The following is a 23,859-nucleotide window of genomic DNA, read 5'->3' as shown; positions in this document are numbered from 1 at the left end:
GAAACAATGCAAATATTCAGTGGAGCTTCAGTTATAATCACTGACATATAATCAAAGTATGTTGAATGTGGGTGGAAGTGGGGCCAGCCTCACCCAAAATGAAAACAAACTGTGGCCTCCTCTGCAGCATCCAGGTCATTGTTGGTTCCTGGCAGATTCCCTGAGGGCGTGCTGGATGACTCAAAAAAGATGTCCTCAGGTATAATTGGCCCAGGGGTTTTTTTGTTTGCTTGTTTTGTTTTTTGTTTGTTTTTTCCAGAAAATACATTTTTACAGAGCTATAAATTAAAGGCAGAGGGCAGGGTGAGGTGGGAGAAGCCCAGCGGTCACATTTGGGGCTTCTACTCTTTCTCTCTGCCCTTCCAGGCCAGGATTCAGAGCTCCTCCGCCAGGCCCTCTTTTCCTCAGACTACCTTTGACTGCAAGTAGAAGGAGCTGCCCACAGATTCATTGTTCACCTTGAATAGGTGTTTGTAGCTCTGAAGAAGAGGGTAAACAATGACAGGTGTGCGGTCTCTGGGTTACAGAGGCAAGGGAAGCTTCTGAATCTCCTCTGGGTTTGGCTTGGAAACAATGAGAATTTGCTGTGCCTCCTGGAGGCTGAGGGTAGAGAGGTCAGGGGTGGCTGCAGACTGGTGTCCAGCAGGTCCCCTGGCATCAGCTGCTGCCCAGCTGGCTGTAAACTCCTGCTACAGGGCCCAAGCAAAGGCCCTGCCCACCCCTTATTCCCCCATCACAATGATCTGGGCCAGGCACTTGGTCATGGAGTCCCCTCTGCCTCCGGCCATGTGCTCAGGATTCCAAGCCCCAAAGCGGGCTCAAGGGAGGCCAGTGGATCAACGGAGGCTGCAGAGCAGGCCCAGTTTTTAAGGGAAGACAGAATTCATCTTTGGGAACCTCCATTATACAGAAGAAAATAAAGAGGCTGGTTTAGCATTAAGGAACCTTGCTAAGTACTCTGACAAGCTAGAATGTTATGACAATGAAGTAGAAAAGATAATAGAAAAAGATAACAAGATAACATGTTGCAAAGCAATTGAGTGTGAAGCAGGAAATTAAATTATAAGACAACAGGCTTTGCTATATTTAAAGTATTGTTTACATCCAAGACTAAGAAAGTATAGGAAAGACTTGTTGGAGACCTGATTGCACAACACTGGCAAATAACTAAAGCCTAAAATTGCTGAAATCTTTGTATTTCAAGAAAATTATTTCAAAATTGTCAAAAACTCAAGTAGAGAAAACACTTGAAGAGCAATGTAAAAGCTATGGTGCTCCAACTGAAACAGCCAGAAAAAGATGTGAAAACAACTGCCAGGTTGAAGAAGAGCAAAATGGGGCCTAAGTAAAAGAAAAAAAAACTAAATCAGAGGACTAAGAAAGGACTAGAGACATGGCAGAGTGAGGTGAGACGGTGGTGAATCAAGAACCTACACGTAGCTAGCTGGACAGGCAGATAAATCAGAATTCCTCCAGCACAAATAAAAGCCCTTATGTTAGCTATGGGATATTATGAGAAGGGAAGAGCTTTCCTGAGAAGACTATGGAATAGCCTTGCCCTGTCGGTCAGGGTCTGACAAATATTTCTGTGAGTGTTGTAGAGAACTGTTAGGTTCGGTAGATAACTATGCAATGCCACAGCTGACATTGCCCCAAGCTGTCCCATCCTTGCTGCTTGACACGGTCCTTCCAGGAGGAGACATCCGCACAGCCAGTGCTCCATGGGACCTGGCGTGTGGCATGTCCCTCTTCCCGTCCTTGTTCCCCTTCCTGACGCTCTGACGCTCTGTCCTTACCCGAGTCACTGCACCAGAAAAGGGCATTGCCCTCGCTGGACACTTTCCCCTAGCAGGGGAGTCGGATGGGACTAGAAAAGACAATGATTCAATAAAAGCCCCAAGGAGTATGGGAAAATCATGTGCCACTTATGAGGAACTGAGGCTGTCAGCAGAGAGTTTAGGACTTGTCAGGCCCATTACCGCAGGGAGTTCTCCACCGGGAAAAGGCCTGGGTCCGGGCCCTGCCGACTCGGCGGTGCAGGGCCATCCACAGGGAGCTCACCAGTGAGTTCCCAGTGAAGAATGTATTGCTGGGGGATGTTTATATTAACGGAAAGCTCTGGGAATCCCCACAAGGAAAGAGAAGTCTAGGAAAGAGATTATTTCAATCTACACCTGAGCCCTTATCCTACACAGAATATTACACTGAGGACGGACTACTGCAGGGAATGCAACTGGAGAGACTAAGGCTGGTGCCGGATAGGCGGTCAGTCACCACAGCTAAAAACAATCACAGGCAAGCTATAGAACCCTTACTTAGGACTTGAATAAGAAAAGCTGGCTTAGTTATTCTCCTTTTAACTATGTGGCAGAGCAATAAAATAGTAACTTCAGAATATAAATAACAAACTAGAGATTAACCTGTAGAATAGCCTATAGAAATATAAACAATAGGTAAGACTAAAAATTAACATACCTAAACAGATGTAAATTCTTTAGCAAAAGTCAGATTAACCGTGAAAAGCCAAAACAGAAATTTGAACAAAGCATGGTGTCATGTTGTTTAACCAGCAATAAAATAAAATATTATAAATACAGTTGTAACAAGGGAAGAAAGAGAAGCTGATTGTCCTGATGCTCTGAACGCTGTCTCCATGCCCTTCATTCTTAGCTGACACCGTCCACACCTTTGGGGACCCCTGGACCACTGGGGCTGGACCCCGGCAGGACATGTTATGGTGTTACTTCTGCTTGGAACAACTGGAATACCTTGACAATGCAGAAAAAGAAATTACACTTGGCCCAGAAATGCTTTAAAACTGTTATGGAGAAAAGCATCAGAGACTGGTTCAAATAAAAGGAAGTTGTGGGAAAATTGGTGAAGGTATCTGAAACTCTTACAGCAGAAATGACGAAAGGGCTTGTATCTTGACAAGGCATGTCAACACTTTAAAGAGCTCTGTATTGATCCATCAAAAGTGTACCATTTGTTACAGTTGGAATTTACTGCCCAGGAAAACTGGCTTGGCCTAAGGTTGTATGACAAGAGCATGGATCAGGTAGTCACCCATATTACCAACAGCAGAGAGGAATTAGCCCAAATAAGGAAAAAGAAAAAAGAGGGGGAAGAAAAAAGAATCTGGCTAGAGTCCTTCTTTGGCATATTTTGACCAACTGGTGTACATGAGTTTTGATGTGGTAGCAGCCAAAGCTGCCCTGAGACCTTTCAGGAGAAATGTCCAGCTCACTCACAGCCTTGCTCACAGTAGAGGAAGTCTTCCTCATGACCTACAGCGCTCCATGGAAGATTCTTCATCAATGTCATCTACGTTCCCTTCAGACCCTGCAAGCAGATCTAGTGCCCCAACAAATGAAAATATGGGCACAGAGGCCATCAAGGATATGTTAGAAGATATTCCAGAATATGAAGATTATCTTGATATAACTCTGGGGAAATTATTATTTCAGAGTACTTATGTGGAAAATATAAAGCCATCTAAAAGGAAAGGCTAAATAATAAACAGAAATAAATACTAAGTTTCTGCATATAAATTCTATCATTATTAAAAGTCTAAAGAAACTACATCAAATTAAACTATTATTGTTATTTTAAGCTTTACTTATAAGATTCAAAATCTGTTTTATTTACTTTGTACTATATGAACTGGTGTTTAAATGTATGATTCTAATGAGTATCAGGAGATACTAATTAAAACTAAAGACTAGCCCTGGCCCGGTGGCTCAGGTGTTTGGAGCATCATCCCTACATCAAGAAAGGTTGCTGGTTCGATTCCCGGTCTGGGCACACGCCTGGGTTACAGGTCAGGGCATATGCCCAGGTTGTGGGCTCAATCCCCATGCTTGCTCCAGGTGCTGATCGATGTTTCTCTCTCACATCATTTCTCTCCCCTTCCTCTCTCTCCCTTCCTCTCTCTCTAAAAATCATTAAAAACACTAAAGACTAAAAGTGATAACTTTAAAGACCTTAAATTTCCTGGTTGAAGTAAATATCACAAAATTACCTATTATTTTGTCTAAACACACAGACACAAATATGTATGCATACAATTTCATCCTCTGTAAAATTAAGTACTCAGTTTTATGCAATTATTATTTATTTATTCAAAATATGCATTTTAGAAAAGATTTTCAACATATTTTGATCCTGGGCACTGAGAGAAATACAAATGAAATATTAGATATAATTTTAGTTTCTAGTTGTGTGGTATGTGAAAAAGTAAAGACTTAACACCAAGCAATTAAGTGCCAAATACTATGTTATTTTTCTCAAGAAATAATGAAATAATTATTTTACAGAAATTCAACAATAAAGCAAAAGAAAACTAATCAGGAAATTCCCCAAAGAAGAGGTCTAATTGGACTTTAGAAGTATGGAATAGATGACGGGTGAAGATTGGTTTACTATGAACACTTACTGGAATGTGTATTTTAGAAGGAGCCAGTAGACACGTCTGGATAAATAAAATAAATGCATTAATGAGTATTGAGAGATGATCCTATACAGGTTCTAGAGATATAAGACCAAGAAGTGTTAGTCTTAACTTTCTCATTGATTGAAAAATTCATGACTTTTCTCATTTTTTAAAATATATTCTATTTGAGCCTTTTAAAAATCTATAATCATGACATCTACTTATGTCAAGACCTTGGATGGCAGAGCTGCCTTCTGCACATAGATATACCGTTTATATTGCATGACACAAGGCTTTAAGGATAGGTGGGTAGATCTATAATAAAATCCTCAGGGTTTTGATTAATAGGTTTAAATTTTAAAAGTCTATTTTTGGGAAAACAACAACAACAACAAAACTGTAAATAAAGCAAAAGGGTAATTTTACTTGACTATAACAGCAAATCTTAACTGAGCTCTTAAGATATGCAAGGATTTGCATCTGACATGAAAACTTTAGAAAAATCTAAATTCTTTTCCACATAAATTAAGGTTTGACAAGGAAAGTTGGCATACTTCATAAATGTGGACATTTTTCTTTCTGTTAGTAGTGTGAGAAAATATTTCTCAAAGTTAGTAGTTTGATATTTTTTTTGCCTAGTGATGTCTTGTACAAGATATATAAGTTTCAGTAAATTGTTTGAGTGAAATGTATTTACAGTATTACAAAGTATGACATTTGTGACTTTCTATAGTCCATACTTTTTCTGTTTTTGAAATTCTAATTTTGATAGTTGTATGTTCAAGTCTGAAAATCTGCAGAGATTTTTTTTATTTGTTTCCATTTTAAAAATATATTTTTTGTCTAGTCACTTCCCATTAGTCCCTCCTTATATATTTAAGTTTGTCACCTTAACAAAAATGGTAAAATAATCAAAAGTAGTTTCTACCTCTTTCAAATTCATGCCTTAAATTATATTGCATATGGCAAACCTTTTCAGTATGCCTACCCAAATGATGGTTTTAAAAATATGAATATATGAATGCAAACATATTCAAATCAAATCAGTTTACTTCAAATGAATAAAGATATTTAAATGTAAACAGTTGCTCAACTAGTTTCTATGTTGGCACTAAAAATGTATAATTTGTATTTTCCCCTGAATTTTGATGCCTAGTAATTATAATAAATTACTACTACATAATTCTTCATTTCCAATTGATGGTTACAAATAAAATATAGAGTATAATTTATGTATTTTTTCTTCACTTATCTATGTATTTTGACTCTTCAAATTCACAATATTTTAAAATTACCAGAACAGAATATTAAATAATAGAAAAAATCTTAAGAAAATATTTCTATTTTATCCACAGAACTTGATTATTGATAATTTTATGCATCTAAACCATTATGCAAGATGAGATTTTAAGACTTATCATTTTAATATACACAGACAGTCCTCAAGAATAGGTGGGATTCTAAAGCAACTCAATGGTGTGAAAGTTGCAACAGCATATGGAACACATTATCTCATATTAACAATGTTATACACAAGGTTGAAATGTTCTTATTTTACCCAACAAAGTCTATTTCTTCAATAATGAACTTGAGACATAATAATATATTGAGTGCTTTAAAAATCTAAACAAGCTGAATTAAGTTATTTCTATGACAAGATATATTTATAAATAAAGCAAGAATAGTAATAGATTCAAAACTCTTTAGGCTCCTTAATCACTGACCTGCATTACTTCTCAACCAACACCCCCAAAAGTCCCTTTTGGTGACTCCTATGATCTAGGCTAGATCTTGCTTAACAAGGATAAGCACAGAGATTATAGAGAAAAATGCATCTTGGATGCCATGATTTTGAATAGAGGAGCAAACTGGTGTCTGGGCAGAAAGAGACAGGAAAAGTGAGTAGATACTGTGACTAGATCCTATTCATCTTTCTGCAAATATCTTCACCTGCCTCTCTAACTACGCTCCTTCTTTTCCTTTTCACTCACACTCTGAGAATGACCCTTGGAGGTTTCTGTACTGTCATCCTTGGTTATCACTAGGCTCTGGTTCATTTTAGGGCCTCTATTTTGTGGATTTGTCACTGAGATTTTATCTAGAATTTCTCTCTGAAAGCTACAGCATGGCCTTTAAATTTTGTCTTGTTCCATTTTCTATTATAACAAATACCGTAAGAAGAAAATTCTTTTTTTTTTTAATTTAGATTTTTTATTGATTTTTTTAGAGAGAGAGGAAGGGAGAGAGAGAGAGAAAGAGAAACACTGATGTGAGAGGGAAACATTTATGGGCTACCTCCTGCACAACCCCCTACAGGGCCACACAACTAGGGCATGTGCCCTGACTGGGAAATGAATCTGCAACACTTTGGTGCATGGGATGACGCCCAACCAATTGGCACCCACCAGAACTACTATAAACACGCACGCACGCACACACACACACACACATATATATAATCCTCACCCAAGGATATGCTCATTGATTTTTAAATTTTTTTTTAGAGAGAGGGGAAAAAAGAGAGATAGAAATAGATATTGATGTGAGAGATAACATCAATCGTTTGTTTTCCATACATTCTCCTGACTGGGGATCAAGCCTGCCACCTAGATATATGCCTGACCAGGAATCAAACCCACAACCTTTCAGTATACTGGACAACACTCCAACCAACTGAGTCACACCATCCGGGGCTATAAATAAAAATATTTTATGCTTCTAACACCCCTCTTTAGTTACAAAATCTGTATGTAGAAAGTTGTCAATGTCTTTAAGAAAAAATGATTTTAAATAATTTGGTTGGGCACACAAACAATTCTGGGCATGTTTTTATGGGGTTTTGGCTAGTCTCAGATATGATCTACATTTCCTTCACCCTTCTTTGGGCACTAGTAGGCTAGTGCAGGAATATTCTTTTCATGGACTTGGCTGTAGCACAGGCTAAAAATTCCAAATGTGCATGCACTTTTCTAGCCGTTGGTCAGTTTGTACTTACTAACATTCAATTGGCAAAAGTCAAAATCAAGAGGTGCAAAAAGGTATGTTCAACATTTTAAATGAGACAAACTGTAAAGTCAAATAACAAATACTGTAGATATATAGATGATTAAAATAATGAAGTCATGAATATAACCTACTGTAGTCATCAAACAGTATTTTACTGGCATGTTGACAAAAACAGTTCTGAAATTTATTTAGGATTAAAAGAAATATTGTACCTAGTTATTTTTAAAAGTTTAAATTTTCTGGAAAACTTCCAAATTTTTATTTCTTACCTAATTTCTAGACATTTTAGAAGTCATTCAAAGTCCAACTTATTTCCAGTATAATCCCTAATATGGTCACTTTTTTTTTTTTTTTACAAGCATCTTTCATATATTATTTCACCTTGTCCTTAGTTGGAGGCTTTAGTAAAACTCAGAGCAGAGATACATATTGAATTGAATCTATACATCAGGTTGGAAAGAACTAATGGTATCTTTGAAGTTGCACCGTGAATGGCACTATGTAGTGCTGTGAACATTGTGTATATTGTTTCAAAGCAGTCAAGTAGTAGAGATGAGAATGCCACAGTATGAGACAGATTGACAGCCTTCACCTTATCTAGATCACACATAAAGGTAGGTACCTTCCAGATTTCCTAATATACAGTTTTGGGTGGCACATTCAGGTGGTATGTATGTTGCCTCCAAATTCCTAAAATATGCAGTTGGTATGATGTATATTTTACAATAATCAAGGATGTTGAGGGTAGCAGTTGGCACTTTACTTTGAAAAATTCACTACAATATATCCAAATATCATTAGAGACCTCCAATACCAACATTGAATTAGGCAGCTTATCTTCTTTTTTGTTTCACTAACTCATAACTTAGGATATTTGTTATCATGTAAAATGCCTATTGATTCCAGCTTTCCAAGTACTAGCAGAATGATGTAGAAATGTAATTGACAGTGTAATATCCTATGGTATGATAAAATGGTCATGGTCCCTGTGCACTAAACTGTGGCCCAAGTCAGGGAGTTAACTTAATAGGCTGAGTATGTACTTATGTCATTGTCAGGTTTCAGTAGTTTATGCTTATGAGGATAGGTACAAAAGGACATTCTAGATTGATAACTAGATACCAGTCAAAAGGTGTGTTAATTACCTCAGTAAAAGTAGATATCTGAATTAACAGGTGAAATTGAATTGAATTTATTGTTTACAATAAGTGTCCTCCAACAATGTATACACACTTTAACAGTTTATAGCTGTAGATTCTTTTACATTTTAAAAATGAAATGTATTTTAATAAACACTTTATTCAAAGTGTGTATACTTTTTTTGGGACACCCTATATATATTATTTTTAATCTTCACCCAAGGATATGGTTTTATTGTGTTTCTTTAGAGAGTACGCGCACGCTTGAGAGAGAGATTGATGTAAGAGAGAAACATTGATCGGTTGTCTCCTGCATGTATGTGGCTTAACCAGGTATCGAACCTACAACCTATGCTGTGCCCTGACCGGGAATTGAACCCACAACCTTTTTGTGTACGAGATAACGCTCCAACCAACTGAGCCATCTGGCTAGGGAAAGCTTAATACATTTTTAAAAACATATCACATCTGCATTTGTTTAGCCAAACAAGGGAGTTAAATGGGGGAGGGGGGGAAATCACCCCCCTTTTTATTTTTGTTTTCTAAAACTCAACAAAATAATGTTTTTGATGAACCCAGAAATATGTTGTTGCTTTTGGTTTACTATTTTGGAAAAAGTGTGCAGTTCCAGTGCGTTTCACCTAGGCTCTTCCTAACATAAATGCTATTATTTGTGAGTAATTATTTCAACCATAAATTCAGGAATTGGAGATTTAATAACCCACCATGGCAATTATGTGTCAGGTAAAAATTCCTAGAAGCTTTCTGTCACCAGTAGATAACAGTGTTGTCCTGATCCACAAAAAAATAACATTAACTAGAGCCAGCGTCCAATCTAGTCAGTTTCCCAAATGTTGGCTATTTCCCTTTCTGCAGTGAATAATGATCCTTGTGAATGATTGCAGGTGAATTTCAGTAGTGATAGCAGAAATATTTATAGTACATATTTGGATGTTATTTGTCAAGATTACCTTCCATATTTAAATTGTAGACATTCTTAAGTTTATGAAGTAACTCAGGTATAGAATCTGAAAGTAGGGATAGAAGCAATTATTAAATACATTTGTCCTCTCTTTGCTAAACCAACCATATTTTTTGGTTATAAATAAGAAGGAGGAATCTAATTGGCAAAATATTAATCTCAGCCCTATGGATTCCATGGTCCCATTTCTGTAATCTCCACTTTGAAACTGGGAATAAATGTCAAATGTTGCATCATGCTCTATCAACAAGCTCATCCCCAGGAGAAATGCCACTCTTGGACCTTTTGCAGATGCATGTGATCTCCCAATGGTTTGATGAAAGCAATGTTTTTGGGCCTTCTTCGTTTGGGGAATAGTTTAAGATATTACACACATAGTAAATATATCTTTAAGCCCTTCTCTTTCTGCCACGACATATTCAGAGGAATTTCTCTAGTTTTCACTGAGGTTAGCTTGAATGATCTCTGAATTAAGATTTCAGTAACCATCCAAGCAAATGGATATATCCATGCAACCTAGAACAGTAGACCCAGAATATCTATCAGAGCACCCAAATTATAAATTCATCTATACCTAAAATTATGTTATTTCTTTTTGATTTGTATAGCACATTTAAAGTACATTATCTCACATATTTTCCAACTTTATATATGTATGTGCAAATATATAATGTGTATAAAGCATGCAAAATCCTCTATTCTTTTCTGATTGTAAGCTTTTTCCCTCCAGTTTGAATATGTATGTAACGTCATACATCTGCTAGACTGTGACTTTAGTTATATGTCTTAAGTAAATAAACAAGCTTTAGATTATGGAATATGGTAAGTTTCTTTTTGGAAGAAACTGCTTTGGTTAAATACTTTTAAAGTTTTTCAGTAGAATAGGAATAGACACATCAGATGGGAAAAATGACTGTTGGAAATAAAGGTTGATTTGGATTCTGGCTATTTGGTGTATTTTAAGACATCCAAATCTCTCAATATGTCCTTAAACCTACATTCAGTGTTTTTTTCTTTCCCTATCAAAGCTCTGTCACTTTTGATGCATTGTCAGATTGTTAATTCAACCTACATAAATTGAAAACCCTTAGGATCAAGCTTTGTTTTATTTCCATCTATTTCAGCCTAGAGGCAAAAAGAAATAAGAGATGCTGAAAATCCTTGGTCGTCTGTCTGATTTTGAGCAGAGAATTTAGGACATTGAACATGTTATGCATTTCCTTTAAGCTGTCCGGCAAAATTAAAAGCAACCAGCCCACCCTAGAGCTTTGAATTCATCATACCCTTCAGTCTGTTCATTTTGAGAGATGACTCAATCTCTCCAAACCTTGTCATCAATAGACACTTCATTCTAGGTGACCACAGGTAATAATTTAATTAGCTGTTTTGTCACTGAATATCATGGGCGGCCAGAATCCCATGTCTTAATCCCACCTAAATGTCCTCTGCCTTCAGCCACAGAGACCAGGTAACAAATGCCAACTTCCTATAATGTTCCTAAAGTTTTCTTGCCCACAATTTACCCATGAATCAAATTATATATCAATAATCACAGCTGTAAATAACTAAAGTGTATTTTGTCTGATTAAACGAGTCATTTATTAAACACTGAGTAATTAAAAATATTGCTGATATCTGTTTCCAACAACAGTGCCTTCAAAAATAAGATGCTCCAGGATTTCAGGTATACTATAATTTCTGCTATTTCTGTATCAAGAAGTTGACCCAGATACTGCCTAAACTATCACTATTGGGCAGGGAAGGGAGAGTAGGGAGGGAAAATGAAAATATATTTTTAGTAATTTTTAAAACTTAAGTATACAGTTGGTATACAATCATATATTGATTACATCAGTTTCAGGTGTACAATGTAGTTATTTGACAGTTTTATACCTTACAATATGATCACCCCTCTAATTTTAGTAAACATCTGTCACCGTCTAAACTTACCACTATATTATTGACTATATTCCCCTGCCTCTTTTCACCTTCTCCCTTCGACTAACCATCCCTTTGGTTCTGTTGCTAGGAGTTTATTTTTGTTTTGTTTTGCTTGTCTGCTTTGTTTTGGTTTTAGAGTCCACATATAAGTGAACCTATACAGTATCTGTCTTTCTCTGCCTGATGCAGCATTATGAGAGTATTAATGAATTTCATTCCTGTAACAAAGGTTTAAATCCTGCAGAGCAAACACGACAGGAAAATGCTCACTATAGTGTTGACCCTTGTTCAAATTTAAGTCTGAAGCTCTTGACAAGTTGCCCTATGAGCTCTGCATATGTTTGTTGGCCTTTTGGAAATTTTCCATTTAGATTGATAGAGGCACAGACATCTATACTGAAGAACAGCTATTGCCAGGCTACAGATGTGGGAAAGTGTTTGGCAGTGAATTGATTTATTGGGTTTACTGGATAGGTCAGATGTTTTCTTGTGTCAGTTTTGGCTAGTTTATTTGTTTAGAAATTCGTTCACTTAATTTAAGGGTGATATCACTTTTCTATATCTAGTGTAGATTGTGCCTGGCAGCCACAGGAAAAATATCAGTTTCCCTATGACTTTAGAGTTGAATTTACATTTCAGAAGGATCTTTTAAGAAGAAAATATAACAATCACCATGCATTGAGGAAAATATAAAAAGGAAAAAAAAAGAATACTAGTTAACTCATTTTTGAGGTCATTACAGCGATGGTACTGTGATGGTCAATTTTATGTGTCGATTGACCAAGGCCATGATGTGCCAAGATATTTGATGAAACATAATTCTGGGTATTTCTTTATGGGTGCTTTGGATGAGATTTCCGTTTACATCTGTAGACTGAATAAATCAGATTACCTTCCCTCAAGGGCGTGGGCCTTATCCAATCATTTGAAGGTCTGAATAGAACAAAAAGTCTGACTTTCCTTCAAACAAGAGATATTTCTTCCTGCCTGATGACCTTTGAACAGGGATATCAACTTTTTCTTGACTTCTGAATAAAACTGAAACAGTGACCTTTCCTGGTCTCAAGCCTACCAGCCTTTGTAATGGAATTATTTCATTAGCCTCCTGGTTCTCAGGCCTTGAGCCTCAGACTGGAGCTAAACCACCAGCGATCTTGGGTCTACAGTTTTCTAACTCAACTTGCAGATCTTCCAACATGCCAGCTTTCATAAATGCTTCAGTCACTTTGACATAATAAATCTCTTTTATTTATTATATATCTTCAAAATTATATTTAAATATTATATGTAATATATAACATAAATATACAGGGATGGGCAAAAGTAAGTTTACAGTTGTAATACAAATAAATAATACTATAATTAATAAATAACAATACAAGAATAAACTATTTCACATACTCACAACTGTAAATCTACTTTACAGTATAAAAATCTGAGCATATTCTTAAGAAAACACTGACAAATACCTGTAATAACAGGTAATACACATGCTATATTTAAGACTCCTAGTAAATCATAATCAGGAAATCTAAACAGAAGGATCCAGAGTACATTATGAGTAAACATTGATCTCTGAATAAAAAGTAGGTTAATATGAAATAGTTATCCATTGCTTGGGTTTATAATGGTGTTAAGGAGAATTTAACTAGCTCAGGTGTCCTGAAAAGGGTTCTCTAATAGCATTTCATTTCTAATCATAAAGTATTTTTTAAGTATAAATAACTTTCAGGTGTGAAATGTAAATGACCATAATTGTATCATAATGGATGATAAAAATATATGCTTTGGTAGTTAATGAATACATTTTTTTCATAATAATTTGATACTTTATGGTATATCACACCTCAGTTAAGACTCTTTATTACTTCCGGTGCTAGAGGATTCATCCCTTTTTTGTGAGAAAGGGTTCATAGTCTCTTACTTTTGGGGAATAAACCTAAATTGAAAATGAAAATGCTGTTCCATTTTTAATTTTTTGAGGAAACTCCATACTGTTTTCCATAGTGGCTGCACCAGTCTGCCTTTTGACCCAGGGATCCCACTTTTAGGAATATATCCTAAAAATCCTAAAACACTAATATGAAAGAATATATGCCCCCCTATGTTCACAGCAGCACAGTTTACAATAGCTAAGATCTGGAAACAGCCCAAGTGCCCATCAGTAGATGAGTGGATAAAAAACTGTGGGGCATTTACCCCATGGAATACTACACAGCTGTAAAGAAGAATCTCTTACCCTTTGGGACAGTATGGATAGACCTGGAGAATATTATGCTAAGTGAAATAAGCCAGGTAGCGAAAGACAAACATCACATGATCTCGCTTATACGTGGAATCTAAAGAACTTAATAAAAATGACATGGAAGCATGGATCAGACTGAATCTCAGAGAGAAGGAGGGGAGAGGTTAGGTGGAGGGGGAGAGACTTACCAAAGAACTTATATGTGTATATGCATAACCCAGGACACAGACAATGGTGTGGTCAGGGACTGGGGAAGGGAGTGGGTGGGGTGGGGTGGGATGGAATGGGTCAATGGGGAGAAAAAGAGGCATCTGTAATATTTTGAACAATAAAAAAATAAATAAAATAATAATAAAATAAAATAGAAAATGAAAATGCTTTCTACAATCATCTGTCAAGAGGGTCTAACACTTCAAAATTTCTTCTACTGGATACCAACAGAACATTTAAATAAGTTCTAGAGATGTGTCAATATCAAATTTGTCAAAGAACGTCTATAACAAAGTGTGTTTTTGTTTTTTTAATAATTGTTTTGCTTTTAAAAGCAATTTGGGACGTTTTCCCTGCCCTTTAGTATAACTATTATGAATAAATACCAAGAGTGAACACATATAATAAAGTGGTTACTTTGTTTTTGTTGCTTAGAAGATATAAAGATTACTTTATTACTATTTAAAATTTATTATTGAAAATGTTCTAGAGGCAAGCAAAGAGAGGATTTTATTTACATATTAGTTTAGACCTAACTTGATTTGCTTTTGTAGCTTTTCTGTTTTCTCCAGGGCTATCATTTCACTTAGTGAAAGATAAATAAAATGAAAACAAATGAAATCTTACTTAGTTTATTGGCCACAGAAGTTTGGCTCAAACATGGAGTATTTTTTATTGAACTATAAAGGAAAGGCCTACTTAACATAGCAAGCACATTTAGTAATTAAGAAGTAATTTATGTTTATTATTTAATCAACAACTATTTCTTTTTCTTTTGAAATGATTAGTTAGCTTCTGTATTATCATAGACAGTAAAGTTTTGACTTAAACATTACTTGTAAATTTTGTCATTAATCTGTGTTAGAACCTAAATAATACACTCTGACTAGTTTTCCTGAAACGTAGCTTCTCACCCTACCCATATTTCAAATAAATTTTTAAAAACACATTCACATACATTAGAACTTTATTATGCTATTTGACTTATTTAATATATATTTATTTGCATAGTGAAGACAAATGGATTTTGACCTCAGGTTCAACCTCAAATTGTGTGTCCACAATAGAGTTAATCCCAATATATAAATTATTTTTTTTCTGCAAATAAAAATTCTGCTACATTTAATAGACATTTGTTGGGTATTAGAAGGATTTTTTTTTAACTTAAATCATTTGATCTTTCAGGTGTTAATAGGCAAATACTAAACATACTTGTGTGTTTCTAATTCCCCTTTGTTTATGCCTTCCTCTCTATCAGCTCATAGACATAATTAAGGGAAAACCTTCAAAAATAATTTTTTCACATAATTACACAGTAGTTCTGGTATATTGTTCCTTAAAAAGATATATAGGAATATATATGCATATTTTTATGAATTAGGTTAGTTATATATTATTGTCAGTGTTCCGTATTAAAAAATGTTTTCTTTTAATTGTTTAAGTGCAACTAAAACCAGCCTATCATACCCTTGTTTAATATATTACATCTTTAGTAGCACTATAGAATTCTTTCTAATGGGAAATGAGAAACTGCCTGAAAAATATGACTCTTCTATCCTGTTAATTCATATCACACTACTAAATCATAATGAAGCCTGGCTGGTCTATTTTTATTAATAATGTTTTCATATAAGAAAGCTAAATACTATCTTAGGTAGCATTGTATCACTTATACTAACAACCAAACCACAGCTGTTTTAACAATAATATATAACTAACCTAATTCATAAAAATATGCATATATATTCATATATATCTTTTTAAGGAATAATATACCAGAACTACTGTGTAATTATGTGAAAAAATTATTTTTGAAGGTTTTCCCTTAACTTTGTCTAAGGGAACATTTAACATATTGTACACATACATACACAATGATGAAATATAGAGATTTTTTTTTTCCTATAATAGAATCAAGAAAAGGAAGGTAGAAACATTCTTGTATTTATTCAACAGGTGTTTATCAAAGATACTCTGCTAAGTGCCATGAGGAAACCAGATAAAAGTAGTGTACAGAATAACTTCTGTTTCTGAACTTCAACTGGCTGGACTCTGAACCATCTCTGTAATTGCCAATGAAATGAATAAAAATACCGTATTATAATACAGTTCTATAATATTCTTAACATAATTAAGAAAGAAACTTCCCAACCAAATAATTAATGACAAAACAGAGCCAAGAAAGGAGAGCACAGATGACATTTTTTGTCCTGATGGCATTTGTAAATCCCCTCAAACTGAGAATTTTGACAACCTTGCAAAACAAAGGAAGATATAAATCAAAATTTGGGACCATTCAAGGTGGAAATAGCTAGAGGATATTATCTGCATAGTCAGCTGAATGTCCAAGGGGCTTTACTTTCAGTTTAAGGATGAACCAGAAATAAATCCTACTCTTTCATCCATGTCCAATGATTGATATGTGAGATGACTTTGTCAAGAGCATAGCAAAGAGAGAAAAGTTTTAAATATGGGTTAGCTCCCTCAGATATTTGAAGACTAAATTCATATGACCTTTTGAATAGTGGTGACAGGTAATTTGGCTACCTATATGAAAAAATAAGAATTTTGAAAATTACCTTACATCATACACACAGTCATACTAAAAAAGAAAAAAAAAAAGGAAAAATGAATTTCAATTTAATATGGACTTAAATATGAAAGGGAAAAAAAACAGGGGAAAACAGAATAACTGTATTGCTTAGAAAGGACAAATATTTCTTAGATAAGGCTAATAATAAATAATAAATCAAACTATAATCATTTATGTTTCATATAACTTAAATTGCACATACAGGAATATATAAAATTGCATATTAAAATGTTATTCAATTAAGCCATCAAGCAAATGCAAAAAAAAGGGTCAGAATTGAAGACAATATGTACACTAGATACTCAACAACAGACTTATAACCAGTATTTGTTGTTAAAACCCTAAAACTCAATAAAAGAAAGGTTTTAAAAATAATAATAATAGAGAATTGGAGAGAAGATTTTACAATTCACAGAAGAGAATATTCAAATGGCCAATAAATATACAAAAAGGTGTGATCAACTGTATTCATCATAATTTAATGACTGCTCAGTCATTCGAATAAACAATGAAAAAGTCAGAAAATACCAAGCCTTGGGAAGGATGTGGACCAATTGAAGTTTTCATTTACTGCTGGTGAGTTCACATATTAATGCTGTTTCTGTGCAAGAGTCAAGTGATATATTTCTTGTTACTTAGGGAAATTAATTGTTGCCTAAGGTACTATTAAACCACTAATTTAGAAATAAGTACTCTAGTGTCTGTGTGGGGCTACTCTCATTCTTCAAATATTTCCTGCCTCACTTCAGCTAGAACCTTGACCATGGTGCAATGTACCAGCTCTGTCCAACAGTGCTGTGGAACAGTCAGAATTTAGGGGACTGCAGGCACTCTACTACCTCTCTGCTTTTTAGTGTCCCCCTCCCCATGCCACAAAATATGTGATAGCAGCAGTGTGTGCTGCTAGTGGTGTGTGTGTCTCTGACTTCACTGCATGATAATGGATAAAGGTCACAAACATAATGCTGAATAAAAGACCTGGTCACAAAAGAGTATGTCTCCTTTTTATAAAATTATGTAAAACTAGTCTCTACTTCTGTGAGTAATGTAGTGTTATTGCTGATGGTTAATGATGAAGAATCAGAGGGGATAGGGTTTCTCTGATGCTGATAATGTCTATTTTTATCAAGATTCTCTTTTTTTGGGGGGTGGTTATTCAGTTTATGAATGAATATTCATTGAATTTAAAGTAATCACACTTATGTGCATTTCCTGGAAGCGTACTTCAATATTTTTAAAAAGAAACATACACAAATGCATTATCATCAGAAATATTCAGTTCATTGATTTATTCAAAATATAAATAGCACTCTTATATTTCACACTAAGTTTATGACAGTTGAATTCACATAAAAGTAATTTTTGAAGTAATGTTTGCACAGATCATATGCCTGTTTAATTCATTATTTTAAATGTATTATATTTTTCATAATAAATTTTGGACTAATGTGCTATTTTGGCTGGAGATTCAACATCTTTTAGAGTAAGGCTGTGTTAATGCCTGGTAGAGCTTCCATGAAGGGAGGCCTAGTTATTAGAGGGGTTAGACCAAGTTAACATCAGGAATTTGAAACTGCTCTAAACATTTATAAACAAGTTTTGTTAAATATCTTAATACTTATTAGTTGGGAAAGTGGGTAGGTTTAATAAGTTGGTATAAAGAAGAATCAAGGCTCTCTCAAATACAGATCTCCAACAAAGACACCCACAGCTTAGCAGCATTTGCATATCTATTTTGGAGTGTCTCTAAGATGCATAGTGAGGTTGAAAGCACCAGGTTTGTCATCTCATAAAGGATAACTTGCATTCTATTAATTACTTTCAGTGCCACCTTGGGCTAGTATTTTTCTCCTTTTGGGAATTAGGTTATCACATTTGTGAAGTAATAATAACTGCTTTATAATACTGCTATAGGAATTAAATGAACTATTATTTACAAAATGAGAATTATTCAAGTAATTCAAAATAATAATAATTTATCAAGAGAATCAGAAAACTTGAGAGTATTGGCCATCTCATGCTGTGACAGTTACATGTAAGATATTAAAATATTTACTGTTAAATAATCCTTATGATTGGGAACTACTGTGACATTTTCTATATCAATAAATGGAAATTATTTTAGTAATTTATGATGGCAATATGCATGTGAAAGAGAACTCTGTATTAACTATCATAAGCAATGATAAAAAAGTAAATCTCAGTTGCTATTTTGTGGAAATATAAATTCATAACTCTTTAAAGGGAATAGAAATATTCAGTGAGATTAACCAAAGCACTCATATACACATTACCGATTTTTCTGGTCATCCAGGTTCGTGTCTCATGGAGTAGAAGGATGAATCCGCAGACAATTCTAGAAGTAAGAGAAAGCAGAAGTTTAACGAAGGAGAGACAAAAGCTCCCACTGCAGCAAGAAGGGTCCGGAACAGGTAGCCCGGGAAGCTCCTTCGTGTAGGGGTTTATGTCTGCCTGAGGGTCGTTCTATTGACTATTTTGAAAGATTCTGCCCTGGCAACATCCGATTACTTTAAACTTTTGCTCCCCACCTTTGCTTCCCACCCTTGGGGTTTAACAGCAAGGGCTGCTGGTTTTTTTTGCAAGTTGTCTCAGCCCTGAACTGCCCGCCAGATGTCACGTAGCCTTGCTTCCCTTTTGTTCTTCCTTGACCCCATGTCCCTCAGCTGCTATTTTAAATCTAGCTCCTCACATATACTCATAACCAAAGGACACAGCCAATAGTGTGGGGAAGGCCTGGGGTGCGGCAGAGGCTGGGAGGGGGGGGTAAAGGAAGGGAAAATTGGGGGAACGTCTGTGATACTCTCAACAATGAAATAAAACAAAATTTTAAAAAATTCAGTTTGGACACTAAGTATACATGATGGTTCTTTCTGTTTAAAATAATGACAGATTGGATTAATTGGTTGTAATCTAATGTCCTTTGCTAGGCACACTGCACTCACCTTGAATAAATTCATAATATATTTTACAGCAAAAGTTTTGTTATAGGGAGATAGAGAGACCTTGGTTCTTGTCTTCTAGAGGGAAAGATTTCAATCAAGAGACTAAGTGTAGTAAAGAAAGTAAGACTTTATTGGCCTCAGCAAAAATATACTTAGAACAGTGAAAGGAAGATGCATAGAAGAAGCAACAAAAGAGCGGGGCTTCCTTGGCCCCCTGGGAAGTCAAATAAAAGGGGAAAAGGGAGACTTGCAGACAGGTTCAGGGGGTTAGCCCAGGAGGAGCTGCCACTGCCCAGTGCTCCCCTGGTTGCAGGTCTCATGGGGTCCCTTAGAGGTTAGGGGACAAGTGCCCGTGGGGGAAGGAGAGGGGAAAGGGAATGCCGTGGGCGTGCTCCTTGGAGGGAATGGGCCCTGGGACGGAGCTGCCTCTCTGTCCATTGCTTCCCTGTTTGCAAGTCTCATGGGGTCCCTTAGATGGAAGAAGGGGGAATGTGGAGAGAACATGTTCCCTGGAGGGAGGGTGCATTGGGACCTTCATTTTCAGGGTTTTTAAAGGCTGTGCATTTAGCAGAGGTCTTAGGGGCAGATCAATAGAATATTCATCAGCTTCATGCTGATGTGCCAAAATGAGGTTTGTTCTCTTAATTTGTCTGTCCTTGGGTGTGGTTGGCAAATGGTACTAATTGAATTTCTGTAATCTGTCTCCCTGAGTAGGGTGATTTAAGCTATTTGCCCTCAGGTTTGGAAGAAGCGCAAACCTTAAGTGTCCTTAGTTTAGGGAAAATAGGATTTACTAGGTGGCTGCAAATTGCTGTTTAACTATCAATCTCAGTTTACCTATTGCACTTATCCTGTAATTTTCCTAGCTTTTATTACGGTATAACAGTCTGAGAGTCTATTATTACTAATGTTTAAAGGAATAAAACAATGGAAATAGTGGAATAACCTTGAAGCTTGTATTAAACTGAAATCAAAGTTACAAATGAGCTAATATATGAAGTTTATGCTATCTTAGGTTGCTTTATTAAATCTGAAGGCATCTGATATAATAAATATGAGTTATCTTGTTTGCAAAGTTTTAGTCAAGTATGGCCTTAGATAAAAAGGAAATAAGCAACGTTTAGAAAATCAAAGAAAAATATTTCACTATTTATAAAAACAACTGCTTCCTAATTATACTCTTTTCACTTATAAAATTGATTTGTAAATTTAAAACATATTATAAAAATATTTTATCATTCTTGTTAATATTAAATTTAGAAAGTATAAATTCAATATATTATATTTGATTTATTTTAATAAAAGTACAGCAGCAAGATTATAAATTTGATTTGTAAAAATTAATCATTAAAACAATATAAGATGAAAGTTTATTATGATTGAAAAATCAGTTACTTGGGCATATGAACAGTACAGAGAGTCTTAATTACTCAGCAGTGACACAGTGATGATATTCATATATATTCCTGAATTGCATGTTTAATTACCAGGAAACTTTGTTTGGTAACTAGCCCTAAATTGAATTGTACACATTGGTTTACTAGCAAAAGTTGTTCAAACTATATAGGTTTTAAAATGTACAGGTAAACAGCCCAGCCGAGCTTGGCTCAGCGGTTGAGCATTGACCTGCTGGGATCCAGGCAATCAGGGTTCAATTCCCGGTCAGGGCACATGCCCAGGTTGCGGACTAGCTGATCAATGACTCTCTCATCATTGATGTTTCTACCACTCTCTTTCTCCCTCTCCTTTCCTCTCTCTGAGATCAATAAAGATACATTTAAAAAAAAAAATGTACAGGTAAGCATTAATCTGTTTATATTAATTTTATTTTTTTAAGATAAATCTTTTTTTTGTCTATCAGATTTCAATAACAGAATTAATTTAAAGCATAGTTTACCATAAATTAAAAATAAAACTTCTAGAGCATTTATTTTTATTTAGAGATTTATTTTATTCTAGAGATTTTATTTTTTTATTTTTTATTGAATTTATTGGGGTGACATTGGTTAATAAAATTAGTTAGAATTCAGGTGCACAATTCTATAATAAATCATTTGTGAGCTGTATTGTGTGTTCACCACCGTCGGTGTGTGTCAGGGAGGGGCCTGCAGGGTCTGTAGCTCTCAGTGTTCAGATCCTGACCTCAGCCATCCTGCACGTACACATGCCAGCGACCTTATATAATAATAATTCAGCATGATGTCACTGCACATGTGGCTTAGCCTTATGTAATTATGATTCAGCATAGTGTCACTGTGCATAAGACAGCACACTGCTGGCTGTGGTCTATTTAACCGGCACTGTACACAATAAAGGAAGAAACTGTTCCTCCCAATGTCGGCTCCACGCCTTCTTTACCCTGGGGATCTCACCTCCAAAACATCCCTTGCAGCCTCCCTCCCCCAACAACCACCCCAAGTCAAGTCTTCTTCTGTGAAAGGCAGTTAGACAAGAGCAGAGCAAGGATGATGGGCCAGGTACAGAAGGTCATCAGGGTGGAAAGCCCTGGATGCCTAGCAAGGACAATGGTATGGTGGGACCTCCTCCCAGGGTGGCCTTTCCTCCCCTGGCATATCATTGGTCTTGTGGTTTGGACCCCAGATCTTTCCTCCTTAGAGGTAACATCTAGGCCTCAGTGGTATTTCAGCTCCAGGCCCAGAAAAGCAACAAAACCAGCCTCAGGCCCTATTGCGTTGGATAATGACACCTTGCACTACTGCCCACCAATCAATTGCTGGAGACCACAACCCTGAAAAGACACCCTTGGAAAGCTGTTGAATATTATAATGAGATCTTTCCATGGGATCTCCCCTAAGATCTCCTCCCTTAAGATCATTAGGACAGAGGACCCAGTGCGCTCCCTCACGGGAGCAGCCCATGAGCACCTTTGCCTTTCCCTTGTCTCCACCTCCCCCCCAGGCACATTAGCATTAGCTTCTTCACGCTCAAGCCCCAAAGGCCCTTCCTTTGCCTCTATAACTTGTTTCCTAAACCCATTTCTTCTAGGAATTACTTCTTCCACCTGTGTAATTTTACCAAATGCACCTGTGTGCATTTTGGGCCTTGGCTCTGAATTCTTTCCTAGCCAGAATCCAAGTACTGAAGTTGCTGAACCCAGGTTTGGTCTGACCCCACCGGCCTAACTCCTGGTGCTGTTCCCACTGCCTATAACACTTCCCTCACCATTTATCCCCACTTTATCTTTTTCTAAACCTCCTTCCTTCTGGTAATCACCAAACTGTTGTCTGTGTCTGTGAGGGTTTTATTTTGTTTGTTTTTTGTTTTTTTGTATTGTTTTGTTTTAGAGGAGGGACAACCACTGTAGGGGATTCTTAATCCTAAACATGTGCTGTTTCTCAGGAGTCTCAAATGTTTTAACCTGCATGACGTGATAAAAAAATATTTTGTTATCTAAATGTTTAGATGGAAGTTAGAAGTTAAAATGAACACTTTCCTATAGTTATTTAGAGATTAGTTAGGAGATTTTATTATGCAACTAGATTTAATGAGGTAGATTACTGTCAGAATTAAAGGGCATTTTCAATTGTATGAAGATTTGAATGTTTAAAATAGTTTGGCTTCAGTAATTAATGAAAAAGTGAAAATTAATGAAAGCCAAGCTTTTTATGAATTTTTGCAAAATTTGGGTTATATTCAGATAAACATTTGAATTATAATTTGATTAGTAAATCTGAAAATTCTTATGTATGGCAAATTTGTATCATTTTGACTTATAATAAATTATGACATAATTTATTATGAGGTGTAATAAAAAGGTAAAATGAAAAATGATACCTTTTTTCCAAATGCTTAATTATCTATATTTTGAAAACTAAAACTAGTCTTTAATAAGGATACATATATACAGAGGCATTTTAAAAACATTCCGGAAAATCTCATGTATCTTCTTTTTATTTAAATATTATATTGCTTTAATTTTCCAAATTATGTTAGATAATATGTATCTATTTCAACTACATAAGTTTAGAGTTGAGCAAATTCTAATTCAAAAAGATCACACATCAAACTAATGGTTGACTTGTGTTGGATTCAAAATTTTGATTGAAGATTCCTGAAATTTTAGGTTAGATTAAATTGAAACAAACTCAAGTTGGTAAATGCCTCCAGACAATGGGCAGAAGTGAAAGCAAAAATCAGTTAAGATATGAATTATTCATCTATGCATTTATGCCATGAATTATTGAGTAATATGGGGCATATTTATGAATATGACATGTTCCAGAGAGTCAAGGACTTAAAATTCTTGTAAAAGAGTTTAAATATGTGCAGAAATAATTCTAATACATAGCATTATTCAATTCAAAACATTTAGTGAGTCCTTATTTTG

The 23,859-nt window shown here is 35.5% G+C and overlaps 1 protein-coding gene and 1 pseudogene across 1 annotated transcript; one reads left to right on the top strand and one right to left on the bottom strand.

Annotated features, from left to right (window-relative positions):
- Positions 1 to 326: 326 nt before the first annotated feature.
- On the bottom strand, positions 327 to 764 carry PAM16 (presequence translocase associated motor 16). Its single transcript, XM_087813729.1, is given in 1 exon segment — positions 327 to 764. A coding segment is annotated over 1 exon segment (438 nt).
- Positions 763 to 3,512, top strand: LOC107545192 (NEDD8 ultimate buster 1 pseudogene; annotated as a pseudogene).
- The last annotated feature ends 20,347 nt before the right edge of the window (positions 3,513 to 23,859 follow it).

This window comes from Miniopterus natalensis, chromosome 2 (genome assembly GCF_054644295.1).
Source record: "Miniopterus natalensis isolate mMinNat1 chromosome 2, mMinNat1.hap1, whole genome shotgun sequence".
Taxonomy (NCBI): domain Eukaryota; kingdom Metazoa; phylum Chordata; class Mammalia; order Chiroptera; family Miniopteridae; genus Miniopterus; species Miniopterus natalensis.
Note: the sequence above shows the minus strand (reverse complement) of the source record. Positions and strands in the feature narration are given on the sequence as shown.